Genomic DNA, 13,651 nt, shown 5'->3' on the forward strand with positions numbered 1-13,651 from the left:
GAATGTATAACTATAGGACACAGCTGGAATTGTTTCCTCATACTTCTGTGGCATGTGCTTCCGGAACTATTGCCTAAATTACTTTTACTTTTATGATGTTTTTAAAATTTCATTTTATTCTGCTTTGAAAAATAATATGCATTGAAATACTGAAATATTATAAAAACATGTAAATGTTTTACTTCATTAAAGTGTATGAGATTCTGTTACAGTGATGTATTTTAGTTTTAATAGACCTTGGACAGTTTTTAGGTATATACGGAATGTATCAATTATTTTATTTTATTTTATTTTACAGAGAGTGGATAAGCAGGGGGAGTGGAAGGCAGAGGGAGAGGGAGAAGCAGACTCCCTGCTGAACAGGGAACCTGATGCAGGGGCTCCATCCCAGGACCCTGAGATTATTTCCTGTGCCAAAGGCAGATACTTAACGACTGAGCCACCGAGGCACCCCAGCTATCTTTTGTTTCTAATAGAGTGCATGAGGGGAGGGGAGGGGCAGAGAGACAAAAAGAATCTTTAGTAGACTCTGTTGAGTGGAAGGAAGTCTGATGGGAGGCTCGATCTCACTATCCTGAGATCATGACCTGAGCTGAAATCAAGACTCAAGTCATTCAACAGACTGAGCCACCCAATGCGTCTCTGCATGTTATCAGTTTGTAGATATTGCTGCTTTCTTGATAATTACTTTTAGAGCACTATAAATATCAGTGAACATTAAATAAAGTAGTCTGTTGCCTTTAGTTGTCCTCAGTGAAGAACAAATGGTTATTTGTTTTATAAGGTATTTTATAATTGCTTTAAAATCACGTTTTTTTATCTTAATAGTGTACAAAGTAGACTGTTGAAATTGATTATGTGTAATTTCTGTCAGAGGTATATCAAGTGTCAGCATTTGTTGGTCACCTTTTAGTTATAAATAAAATGAAATCACTCTAAATATTCCTTGGTTTCAAACTCCCCCCCCCCCATGGGAAAGATAAAAGCAAAAATTAGTAAAAGTAAGTTCTGTGAATCTTACCTATGAGTCTCATCTGTCCTTATTGAATTTGTAGAGGTTACAATGACTTACTTGAATAGTTCCACAATAACAATGCATAATTAAATACAAACAAGAAAAGAGAGCTGTAATCTTCAGTTGGGACTTCTTGAGGGAACTCATTCATCTTCATTAGGACTTAACAGTCATTTCTGGTATGGTAGGACATTCATTGGTTCATCTTTGTTGGTAGAAGATTCAATGGGCTGGGTTAGTGGGCTGTTTTCGTGGAAGAAATTGGACCATCTGATAAAGAGCTTGACTTGATAAATCTGAAGATTGCTTTCAACCTCTGGATGTGGTGATTTACTATCTGCATAGTTTATTTATGGCTGGCTCATAAAAAACTAGGACCTGTTACTCAAGGGGTGCTCTCTGCATCAGCAATATTAGCATCACCTGGGAGTATCTTAGAACTCAAATTCTGGCTCTCATCCTTGACCTACAGAATGAGAATCTTTTCGGGGGTGATGTGGAAATCAAGTATCTGTTTCCAGTAAGGTCACCAAGAGATTCTGATGGCCGATAATCATTGATTAAGCTTTGCTTTAGCTCAATGATCCTCCAGCATATCTGTGCATTAGAAGCAAGATTATCTAGGGGGTGCTTGTTTTTGTTTTGTTTTTGAATTCTTTACAGTGAGATAAAATTCGTATATAACATTGCATTAGTTTTAGCTATGTATCATATTGCTTTGCTTTATGTATGTATTGTAAAATAATTACTGTAATAAGTTAATATCCATTGCCAGTTATCTAACTTTGACACATATAGAAATATATTTTATATGGAGACCTATGTGTATACAAGCATTTTTGTAGTATTACTTACTATCACTCTGAATGATGTACTTCGTTTTCTATTCTAGCCTTTTAAAAAAAAATTTTTTTTAATTTTTTAAGTAATCTCCATGCGTAACATGGGGCTTGAACTCACAACCCTGAGATCAAGAGTCATATGCTCTACTCACTGAGCCAGCCCCATGCCTCTTCTATTCTAACCTATTAAAAAACAATTTTGTGGCCCTGGCTTGCTTATGGGAAATACCTGCAAGTTGAAAGAACACTGGATTATTGTATTCTAATTATTGTCCAATTTCCATGAAAAGTTTTCTATTGTTACTGGCCTATTAATAGCCAAGGTTGGTTTTCAGTTTAGTATTATATATATGAATTACCATTCTTTGTATTACTGTTAAGTGTATCCTAATGAGAGTCAGGGTCTGTCAATAAGGGTAGAAGTTAGAATGTCAGACAAAGCCACATAAATTCAGCTGTTGATGAATTTCATGTTTACCAAGAGTCAGTGTTTTCAAACCTATTTCTTTTAGTAATACTTGTCATAGTAATTGTATGATTTTAATTGTTTTTACACTAATGAAGTTTACTCTGAAAAGTGAGTTGTTTTCTGTGAATAATTTGAATGCTTTGGAAAAACTTAGTAGGTAAGTCAGTAAAAACATGGAGGTGCAAGTGTCTTTATTTTGTCATCCTGCTTTAAAGAAACCAAAAGAGCAGTCATGAACTTTGCATTATGAATGGGACTTGTAAGAAAGAACTCAGATTAGCATGCATATTTTGCAAGTATTGGTTGATCATCAAATGATTGGACAGTGTGCCTTAATATATCCCAAATAAAAATAAATGTTTCATTTTTTTAATGATTCCTGGCTTTATTGGATTTTAACTATTAAACTACATTCTTGATTTTATAGTTCAATGAGGCTTTTATTATTGAGGAAATTTTATTTTAATGAGTCAAAATCATCTCTTAGAAATATCTCAAAATGAACCAAGATTACCTTGTTTTATGCTTATTCTTACTTGTTTTACATGCTTCAGAGTTTTTCTTTTCTTTTCTTTTTTTTAATCTAAGAGAGAAAAGCAACCTTAGTGTTCCCATCTCAAGAAATGATACCTTGTTGAAATGATACCATGTTGAAGAGAGAGAACCATGATTTTTTTTTAAAAGAATTTATTTGTTTGAGAGAGAGAATGAGAGAGAGAGCAATAGAGGGGAGAGGGTCAGAGGGAGAAGCAGATTCCCCACTGAGCAGGGAGCCTGATGGCGGGACTTGATCCTGGGACTCTAGGATGAAGACCTGAGCTGAAGGCAGTCGCCCAACTAACTGAGCCACTCAGGCACCCGAGAACCATGATTTCTAAAGTTAAAATTAAAATTAACCTTACTTTATCTCTGAAAATTATGCTTTGATTAAGAGCAAAAATGTATGAAGGCATCAAGTAATATATTGGCAATGAAAGCAACAGCCCTTTTGCACTGTTCACTTTCGTGTTTATTGCATTTCTTGGTTGGTTTTGTACCATCATTTTAAGGTATGTTGATTCTTAGGTATAGTGTAGAAATATCAGTATGCCTCTTAAAGCAATGACTAAGCAGGAAGACCAGGAGTAAAAAGCTAACCTGGCATCATGAAGTTTACTTGCAGTATCAAATGAAAATATTGTACTTAAATTGCTTAAAATAACTTTAATTCTCCTTTCACAAAGTCTTACAACTTACTTGAATTTAACGTTAACGTATACTCCTATCATCCTTTATGAAGGAAGTTTATGTACTGATCATATCCCCTGTTACACACAAATTTTCCTTCTGAACTCATTAGTTAGTATCTTTTATTGGGTCATTCCCATGAGTATACTACAAGCTGTAATATTCTCCATCTTTTAAAAATAACAAGAACAATTCACCAGAAAGTAAAAAAATAACAAGGAAAACAGAACAAAAATATAAAGTCAGAAAGAGTCTTTACTGCTGCATATTATAACAGTTTCTGCTTATTTTCTTTATTTTAGAGCAAAATTCTTTTGGAGAGTTTTCTGAACTTAAGGTTCCCCACTTCTGTCTTCTCTGTCTCTGTTGTCTCTGTTGAGGTCAACCCTCTCCAATTTACACATTCATTTTTCCACTGATAAAGCTTTTGTCAAGTTAGAAGTTCATTTCCGCATTACCAGTATTAATAATCATTCCTGATCTTCATTTTATGTTTTATCTCAGTAGCTTTTGTTACGGTTGCTCAGGCCTTTCTTGTTGAACTACTTTCTTCACTTAGCTTCTTTGACTTCAGTCACCTAATTTTCTTCTTGCCTCATTGGCTGTTGCATCTTAGTTCCTTTTCCTGATTCCCTCCTTTCTACCAGATTTCTAATGTTGAAGAGGATGTTTTAGCTCTTTTCCATCCATAGTAAATAAATTTGCTAGGTGTTATCTAGTCCCATTAGTTTTAAGTACCATCTTTTTATTGATTTCCAAATATACATGTCATTGCTTGGCAAGAGCCTCTTTAACTCCTCTTTTTAATGTATGTCCAGTTGGAAATTCTCAAAATTAACAAGCCTAAGATCAAGTTACCCTTTTCTTGTCTGTTTCTCCTTTAGTGTTCCCATCTCAAGAAATGATACCTTGTGTTAACCTTTGCTTCTTTTATATCTGGCCTCTTACACATCGGGAAATGCCACAGACCTTTAAAACATACCCAGGTCTGACTGTTTCCCCACATTCACCATTACTACCCTGGTCTTAGCCACCAATTTTTCCTTGGATTACTGCAGTTGTCTCATAACTATTCTTCCTGCTTCCATTCTTCATTCCCTGTAACATTGAACAGGCTTGAAGAAGTCATATTGAAGCTAGGGTGATCCCTGTAAAATATAAATCATGTTAATCCCTCTTCAGGATCTTTTAATGACTTCCTTTCTCACTTGAATATATAGCTCTTTTTTTTTTTATTGTCTGCAAATTCATAATAAACCTATTCTCTGGCTTTTTCTCTCTTCTCATTTTTTAGCACTCTTCCTTTCACTCATTCAGTTCCAGCCATATGGTCCTTGCTTTTCCTCACATGTGCCAAGCATGTTCACAGTGTCTAACAGCTAGGAGTCTTCCATGAGAAATTTATGCTTTCAAGTGTTACACTTGCTTCTGTGATTCTCAAATGAATGTAGTATCTTGTAGATTTAGGCTGTGAAAAACAGAAGCCATTTCTTTTGATTATTTGGGCTTTAAGGATGAGGAGAGTTCTTGTTCAGTTAATTACATGTCTTAATATAACTAGTACTTATGTTTTAACTTCGTTAAGATTTGTTCAGCCTACAGATCTCTTGTGTGATAACTAGCAAAATTTCAAATTCAAATTAGATGTTTTGTTAAAAATTGTTGTCTCTGAAGAAGCTTTAAATCTCAAGTGCATTTTCAAATAAGGGTAAAAAAACTTTTTTTCTATAAGTCATAGATATATGTGCTTCAAAACTCAAGATACAAAAGGTGTGCTTTGAAAAGTTGGTGTTTCTGTCTTCTAGCTACCCAATTATGGTATTCATAGAAAATCAATGGAAGATATTTTTATATATAAATAATTATACGTACACATAAATTTTTAAAAATAAATCAGTGATATCACTTAGATATTTCTACTTAATTAACCTGGGAAACTCCTATAAAACTACCTCATTCTGTTTTATGACCACGTAATATAACATTGTAGGTATGTCTTGTAATTAATTTACCCTCATTGATGAATAGATATTTCCAGTCTTTATTGCTATAAATGTTTTTTTCATAGTTCTCTTGCAATATTATATCTGTAGGACTAATAAAACACTGTATGTTGACTCTACTGGAATTAAAAAATGAATAAAGATTACATCTGTAGGAAGTTGAAATGCTGGCTCAAAGGTATTAGTATATTTAAAGTATCATATATTTATCTTCTGGTTCTTTTATTAGGATCATACTGGTTTATATTCCTACCAGTAGTATTGGATGGTAGCAATTGGCAAACTTTTTTTTTCTTTCAAGGGCCAGATAGTAAATATTTTAGGCTTTTCAGCTCACATATGGTCTGTGTCACAAACTCTTCTTTGTATATATTTTTTGGCTTTGGGCCAAAGTCTGGCAGCTTTGGCCTATATCATAGCTGCTAGGCTGTTACCAAAACCTTTTGTCATTACAAACCTGCTATGTGAACATGGTATCTCATTGAATTATTACTTTGCATTTCAAGTAAATTATTACTTTTGCATTTCGAGTAAAGCTTATCTTTCATGTTCCTTTTCTGTGAAATGTTCACTCAAATCCTTTTATATGTGTATTTGATTGTTTCTATTTTTGCTGAGGTATGAGAATCTTAATCTTTTATTCATTAGGGAAGTGACCCTTTCTTACAGAATATATGATAAAATCTTTTCAACCACTTTATCTTTAATCTTTTGGTTTGCTTTGGGTTTTCTTTTCTTTGGGAATTATTATTATTTTTTTGGTTTTATTTAGGGAGAGAATGAGAGAGTGCATGAGTGGAAGGAGGGGCAGAGGGAGAAGGAGATGAGAAGCAGAGTGTGGAGCTTGACTTGGAACTTGATCCCATGACCCTGAGTTTATGAGTCAAAATCAAGAGTTGGATGCTCAGCTGACTGAGCTACCCAGGCACTGCTAGGAATTTTTTAGTTACATTTGATCTGTTAATTGTTTTACTCAATAAATTAGTTTTTTTTTAAAGATTTTTTATTTATTTGACAGAGAGATCACAAGTAGGCAGAGAGGCAGGCAAAGGTGGGGGGCGGGAAGCAGGCTCCCCGCTGAGCAGAGAGCCCAATGCTGGGCTTGATCCTAGGACCCTGAGATCATGACCTGAGCCAAAGGCAGAGGTTTTACTCATTGAACCACCCAGGTGCCCCAATAAATTAGTCTTTTATTCTAGATTTTGTGTCATTTTTAGAAAGACTTTTCCTTAGTTTAAGACTTAAAATAATTTTTCCATTTTTTAATGTCAGTATTTTATTTTTAATGTTTTTTCAAGATTTTATTTATTAGCGAGCAAGAGAGAGAGAGCGTGAGCGCACTTGTGAGAGTGCAGTAGTGCAGTAGTTGGGAAGGGAGAGGGAGAGGGAGAAGCAGACATCCTGATGAGCAGGGAAACCCAGTGTGGAACTTGATCCCAGGACCCTGTGATCATAACCTGAGCAGAAGGCAGATGCTTAACCTTCTTAGTCACCCAGGCGCCCTGATTTTTTATGTTTAAACATTAAATACCTCTGGAAATTATTTTGAGAGCAGTTAAGGATCCACTTTTTCCAAGTGGTACCCTTTTCTTCCAATACCATATCCTGAATTTAAATATAGTGATTTTGAAAAGTTGCTTGCAATATTACTTTTTACTATTGACTTCTCATATACTAATAAAATTTGGATTAAGCTGCTGGCCATATGAAATGCATGTTCTTTCATCATGAACCATTACTGAGCATGTGCTATGTGGTCTGGTCCTAAGGATAAAGTGTTGTTGAAAGTAAGAATATGGTTGCTTCCTATATGTTCATGTAGATGTCCACAGTAAGAGATGTTGAGCGTTGGAGTAGTGACATGTGGAGAAGACTGGAGAGATATTAAGTAGTACAGTTGATAGAATTTGTCCAGAGGGAAGGAGAATTGGACTGATTCTCTTTTCATAAGCAAACTGCTGTCTTGGTAATGCTGTTAATTAAGTGACAGAAATACAGGAAGAGTATGCTTGGAATGGGAACATGATGAGCTTGGTTTTAGAAGTACTAAGTTGGAGATTCCTGGGGTTTAGAGGAGCTAGGTGAATGTAGAGATCTGAATCTTGGAAGAAAGGTGTAAGCTAAAGTGCTTAGGAAGTTCACAGCAAAGGTGAAAGCTACGGGGGTAAATTAATCTGTTCCGAGTGTATAAAATGAGAAGACAGCTGGCATATTGAGGGCAACAACAGAGGAAGAGGTAGCATCAAATAAATTAATAGACTAGTTAGAAAGATAGGATGAAGTGTAGTGTCATAGAAACTAAAGGCCTTTATTCCAGGAGGCATATGCCACTTGACGATTGAAAAAAATCAGTTGGATTTGACCATTAGGAAATCACTGAAGATCTTAATGAGAGCAGTTCCAGTGTGAAGTTGGGACCGAAGTTGCATTAAGTTCAAAGGATTAATGACTGGGAGGTGAAGTAAAAACAAACCAGCGTAGACTTTTTTTCCTAGAGAATTGACTGTAAAGGAGAGCTGAATAAGGGCTGATAAGGGCTGCCTTTAGATATTTACTGTTGTAAACATTACCTGCTGTCTTTATTAGAGTTAAACGAGAGACAGTGAGACTTTAAGACCAGAGACCTGGGTTCTAATCTCACTTCCCCAGAATAATCACTATAATAATTAAAACTATCACTTTTCTGTTCCTTCTGTGTATCAGTTACTGTGTTAAAAGGCCTTTTATAATACTATCATTAATCCTCACCACAAATTAATCTCTAAGGTGAGTATTACACTGTTTGATAGATAAACCCGAGAGTTTATTTCTCAGGATCACATAAAAGATTTTTAGTGATCACACTATGGTTCCAACACAGTTATGTCTGATTTTGAAGTTGGTTCTCTCGCTTTCTCTCTCTCTCTCTCTTTTTTTTTTTTTAGAATGGGGTATTACATTGCCTCCTTTCTAACCCAATATAGCTTATCGAGTTTTAGGTCCCTGTTTCCTTTTCTGTCACTTTAGGGTAGTCGTATCTGTCACACATGTATCAAAGTACTAAATGAATACTGTGCTGTTATTTTTCTTATATTTTGTTTGAAAAGAAAAATTATGTATTTGGTTAAGTACCAGACAACCTTATAAATGTGGTCATCTTTAGCACTGTCGTTTGTCTAAACAGTATTTTACTTTTTAAGGTGGTGGTATCATGGATACAGAAATGTCTGAAGATATAGACCACAACTTAACTCCTACCCTTGACAGCATGTCTTATGGAATGCCGAATCAAACAGGATCTGAAAATTCATTGCTGGATGAAGATGATTATTTTTTGAACTCTGGGGATCTTGCAGGAATTCCAGTCGTTGGTAGTGACAATGAGGATGAACAGGATTTTAGTTCAAAGGACAATCTTGTTTCTTCAATTCATACTGATGATAGCTTGGAAGTAGAGAGAAGAGTCACACAGCATGAATCAGACAATGAAAATGAAATACAAATTCAAAATAAATTAAAAAAAGACTTTCCTAAACAGTTTGATCAGGTTTCTGTCTTTAAGTCCATACGGAAAGATTTTAGTCTAGTAAGAGAAAACAGCAAAGAGACATTTTCTGGAAAGGAGAAAAATAGAGACCTAACTTATCATGAACGTGAAAAACGGTTGGATAAACCCCATAAAGAGTTGGATTCAAGGTTGAAAAGCAGTTTTTTTGATAAAGCAGGTAATAATTGTTGGAATAGAGCCATAAAACACAATAAATAACAACGTACTGATAATAATATAAGGTTTATTACTTGTGATGCTAAGCAAAATATGAACAGTTAAATTCATTGTAAGCTTGTCATTTTTCTTTTATCCTTGTTCTTTGCAGAGTGACTGAATTTCTCCCAGTAACTTTTGGTAATGGTAAAAATGATTGAAAAATAGCTCTAAACCTCATTTCTCCCTTCCCTGGTTGCAATATTTTGATGAGAAGGCAAGATACTCAAGTCACCTGTTCATTTTCTTTGGTTGAACATTGGAACCTGAAGTTGGATTTAACTTCTTTGTGCTGTAAGCACTAATTCAAACTGCTGTCCCACAAATTAGTCCAACTTAGGGAGGGTTTTTCTATTTGATAACATTTCTATTGTATGTTTTAGAAGTTTCTCGGGGCCCTCTCTTGAGCCTCTTTGCCCAGTGTACCCTATACTGTAGCTCCAGTTCCATTCTTGAATATGTCACATATTTTCCTATTTCTCTGCCTTCTTTTCGCCCTGCTATTCCATTTGTCTGTATGTCCTTTTCTTTCTTTGTATATATGCTTGTAAGAGTACTTCTATCCAATAGTACCTAAGTCAAAAACCTCTTCTACTCTGTAGTCATCCCTAACCTCTCTACATGAAGAATGAATTATTTATCTGTATTTCCATAGCATTTTGTTTATACTTCATTATTTGTAGTCCTTACAGTATTATACTTCTGTATTTGTTTTGCCTTACTTACTAGCGTAGGAGTTTATTGAGAACCAGATTGTGTCTTATTCATCTTTGTATTCTTGGGGCCTAACCTGGTGTAGGGAAAATAGTAATATTAACAAATGTTTAATAGATGTGAAGGAAAGCAAGGTATAATATAACAATCCTTACGTTTTTTTCTGACAATGCTGGGAACATATGGTAGAAAGAACAAATTAGTATCATTAAAAAAGAACAATTAATTTACGTATCTATTATATACCAGGCTGCTGTAAAGGGTATAGTATATTTTTCACTATATATTACTCAATATATATATTTGATATTCCTACAGGGGATAAATTATGAGGGTATTTATCCTCAAGGAACATAATGTCTAGTAGTAGAAGGGGTAAATCAAGTAGTAGAAGCATCAGTGACCAGTTGAATAGCACAAGATTTAATTTATAATTAAAGATAATGGCAGAAGATTTTTTTTTTACAAGATTTCTTTCAAAGAATTGAAACAGTGCTTTAGGTTTTCTTAGAAAAAAGCTGATTTTTTAACTAAGTGGTCAGTGAAGATTTATAGAGGACAGGTGGATTTTGAACTAAGAAGAATCTGGAAGACCGTATAGGGATTAAGATAGATAGCGGGGCCTTGAAATGATATTAGCAGAAATGGACAAGAACAAACACAAGTAGTTTTCAGGGCATAGTGATTAAAGTAACACTTTATTTAGGTTTGAGCAAGGAAAGTGTAAAATGAGGCTAAAAGTAAGGTGGGGCCAGGCTTTTGAGTGAAGCTATCTTTTGGGTATTTTGGGGGACCCATTTCATTCTAATAAGCATCTTTATTGGACAAGAGAGGTGATTATCAAATGACAGCTTTTTAGGTCACTCTTTATAAGATTTGTTATTCATATACATGTGTTTGTTTTGTTTTTTTTTTCCTTCAATAGCTAATCAAGTTGAAGAAACATTACATACCCATTTACCACAAACCCCAGAAACAAACTTTAGGGTAAGTTTTCAGTGTGTATGTAGATTGCTGTAACTGTGGCAAGTGTCAAAGTTTTCTTTATGTCATTTTCTAAACTGTAACTATATGTGTTAGGTAGAGCACGGGTTTTTTAAAAAATTTGCTTTATTATTTGGTAAGGACATCTTTGAAGGTGTTTTAAGAAGCTTCAGATCCTAGTTTCTTTATTGTATTTGATATTTAGATAGATCACATTTACTTTTAGGCATAGGGACTCTAAGGAATATCCATAGAGTTCTTCATTTCCAATGAGCTTATCTTTGGGTGTTGAACCTGAAGAGGAATAATTTTTAAATCTGAATATTTATTAATCCTTTATATTGTGTTTTAGGATTCCAGCTATCCATTTGCCAATAAAGAATCCATTGGTTCGGAACTGGGAAATTCCTTTGCATCAAATATTAGAATTAAAGAAGAACCTTTGGATGATGAGTATGACAAAGCAATGGCACCACAGCAGGGACTACTAGACAAAATAAAAGATGAACCTGACAATGCTCAAGTAAACATTTCACCTTTATTTTCCCCTTTCTTTTTTGTTCCACACATGAATTACTCATTTGAGAGAGGAAGTTCCTGATTAAGAAGTGAAGTAGTTTGTTGACAGTATGAGAGGAGACTTTTAATGAAAGTTGAGGTAATTTGAATTATCTTGTGAGAATAATGCTAAGGAATCAAGAATTATGTGAAACTTTTCCTGAGTAGTAATTTAGGCTTTTAATCCACTTTGTTCTTTAATACCACTGTTGTGTGATTTTTAGTGAATCTTCAAGGATTTGAGGGTGATAAGCAGGCATGGTTGAAGGTTTATGGTTGTTTATGAGTTTATGTTGTGATTGAGTTTATACAAAGTAGTAATAAGCCTTTTGCAGTTTTTGCTAATGAAGTACAAGCTCTATATGGATTTAAGGGTTGTGGGGGAGGAATTAATGGATAGGTTATCTTTGAAAGAGTTGTTTGAAGAACCAGTTAATTTCATCAGTGGATAGAAGGTAAAGGAGGCTTTGGTGGGTGAAATGGGATTCCAGATTTCAGACTTGTAATTAATCAGGAGGATCAAGTTCTTCTATTTTAAGATTGCTCTGGAGGTAAAAGTTTCAGAGATCCTATAACTGAAGTCCTGAAATCAGTGAAGATATCCACGTAGTTAATGATGCTACAGTAGCTAGAATAGAAGAAAAAAAATATGTTAGTTGCCGTAATCATTTTGGAGTATATGAAGGGGACTGAGGGATGAGTACACAAAGTCAGCAATTTTTTGAGAGTGTCTATGTTTTACACAGATGGCATTAATTCAGAGGCTGAGAAGTAAAGCTGGCATGAGTTAGTTATTTCTCTGAAATCACATTTGATCTGGAGAAAGGTTATCTTTCCATATAGCTCTTTGGAGGGCTGAGAATGTGAGACTTCTGTAGAAGAGGTATTTTCATTCAGATGGCTGTAAGCACAGTTTCCCAACCTTGGCACTATTGACATTTGGGGCCAGATAATTCTTTGTTGTGAGGGGCTGCCTTGGGCATTGTAGTATTTTTAGCAGCATCCTTGGCTTCTACCTACTTGATATTAATAACACCTCCCCGCCCCCACCCCAGTGTCTCCAGACATTGCCATTTGTCCCATTGGAGTAGGGGTCAAAATTGTCTGCTGTTGAGAACCACTCTTTTATAGTAAGGAGTTGGAAGAATAGATATTTTGTATGAATCAGATTGATACCCAGTTAAGCAGGAATTTCTTGGTGTTCAGTGGAAGGTAGCTGTATAGGATAGTGATGATAAAGATGTAGGAGCTGGATGGTTATGAGTGTGGTGGCAACACAGAAGAAGATGGCGATGGCGGAGTAGGAATATGAAAATAGTTACATACAGGAAGGCAGAATGGAGATCTTGGTTGTCTGAATTAGGGTTAAAGAAATGTACTGGTAACCTAGGAAAAGTTCATGTGGCACTGTATGGTTCAGAAGAGTACAAACATATCTGTATATAGGGAAGATTTTCTGTCTCTTACTTGCCCCAATGTGAACATGGGAAATTCATAAGAAATCATAATACTGGCAGGGATCCAAAGGCATCACTTTCTCTCTGTGACCCCGTGGTATTTTCCTTAGGATGGAAAGGCAGTTATTGCAAAGACCAAATAAATAACCTTCAGGGAAGAGTGCATCAGGAAGGATTATTTTTATTACTTTTTTTTTTTAAGAAAACATTCAGTGGTCTGGGAATACCAATAGGATGGAATTGTTAGAAACACCTACATTTTTTATATTCAATTCAGAGAGTACTAATGTGTTATAAAATGACGAATGTGAGATTTCATCATGATTACAGGAAAGAACTTCCTCAAAGGCTCAGCACCTGATTGATTGGACTCTTCAGAACCAAGCAGGAATGTGTGTAGGTCTTGGGCATTCTTTATCCTGACACTATAATAGGCAGTCCCAGGATGTTAGTAAACCTAAGTTAGTAAACCTAGGTTTTCTCTGAGAAATCCTTTCTGTTATTACCACATCAATTCTGTGGGATCAGACCTTTTATAATTCTTCTAGAGATCCCTCCAGGGACCTTCTGTTAAACTATGGCTATGTGGTCTTTCTTTTCTTTTCCCTCTTTTCTTACTTTTCCTTCCCCCTCCTTCTTT

General features: G+C 35.1%; 1 protein-coding gene across 8 annotated transcripts in view; it reads left to right on the forward strand.

Annotated features, from left to right (window-relative positions):
- ZMYM4 (zinc finger MYM-type containing 4) overlaps positions 1-13,651 on the forward strand; it is a 154,183-nt gene that overhangs the window by 88,693 nt on the left and 51,839 nt on the right. For 4 of the 8 annotated variants that reach the window (XM_059377223.1, XM_059377225.1, XM_059377224.1 and 1 more), the window contains 3 exons: positions 8,736-9,260; positions 10,938-10,999; positions 11,349-11,519. The exons of 3 other annotated variants lie outside the window; for them this stretch is intronic. In XM_059377223.1, the coding sequence (XP_059233206.1) occupies positions 8,736-9,260; positions 10,938-10,999; positions 11,349-11,519 (758 nt within the window). Of the gene's footprint in view, positions 1-8,735; positions 9,261-9,532; positions 9,593-10,937; positions 11,000-11,348; positions 11,520-13,651 lie in introns of those variants that run through there. One more of the 8 variants, XM_059377230.1, reaches the window with a different exon arrangement.

Source organism: Mustela nigripes, chromosome 14, assembly GCF_022355385.1.
Source record: "Mustela nigripes isolate SB6536 chromosome 14, MUSNIG.SB6536, whole genome shotgun sequence".
Classification (NCBI taxonomy): Eukaryota; Metazoa; Chordata; class Mammalia; order Carnivora; family Mustelidae; genus Mustela; species Mustela nigripes.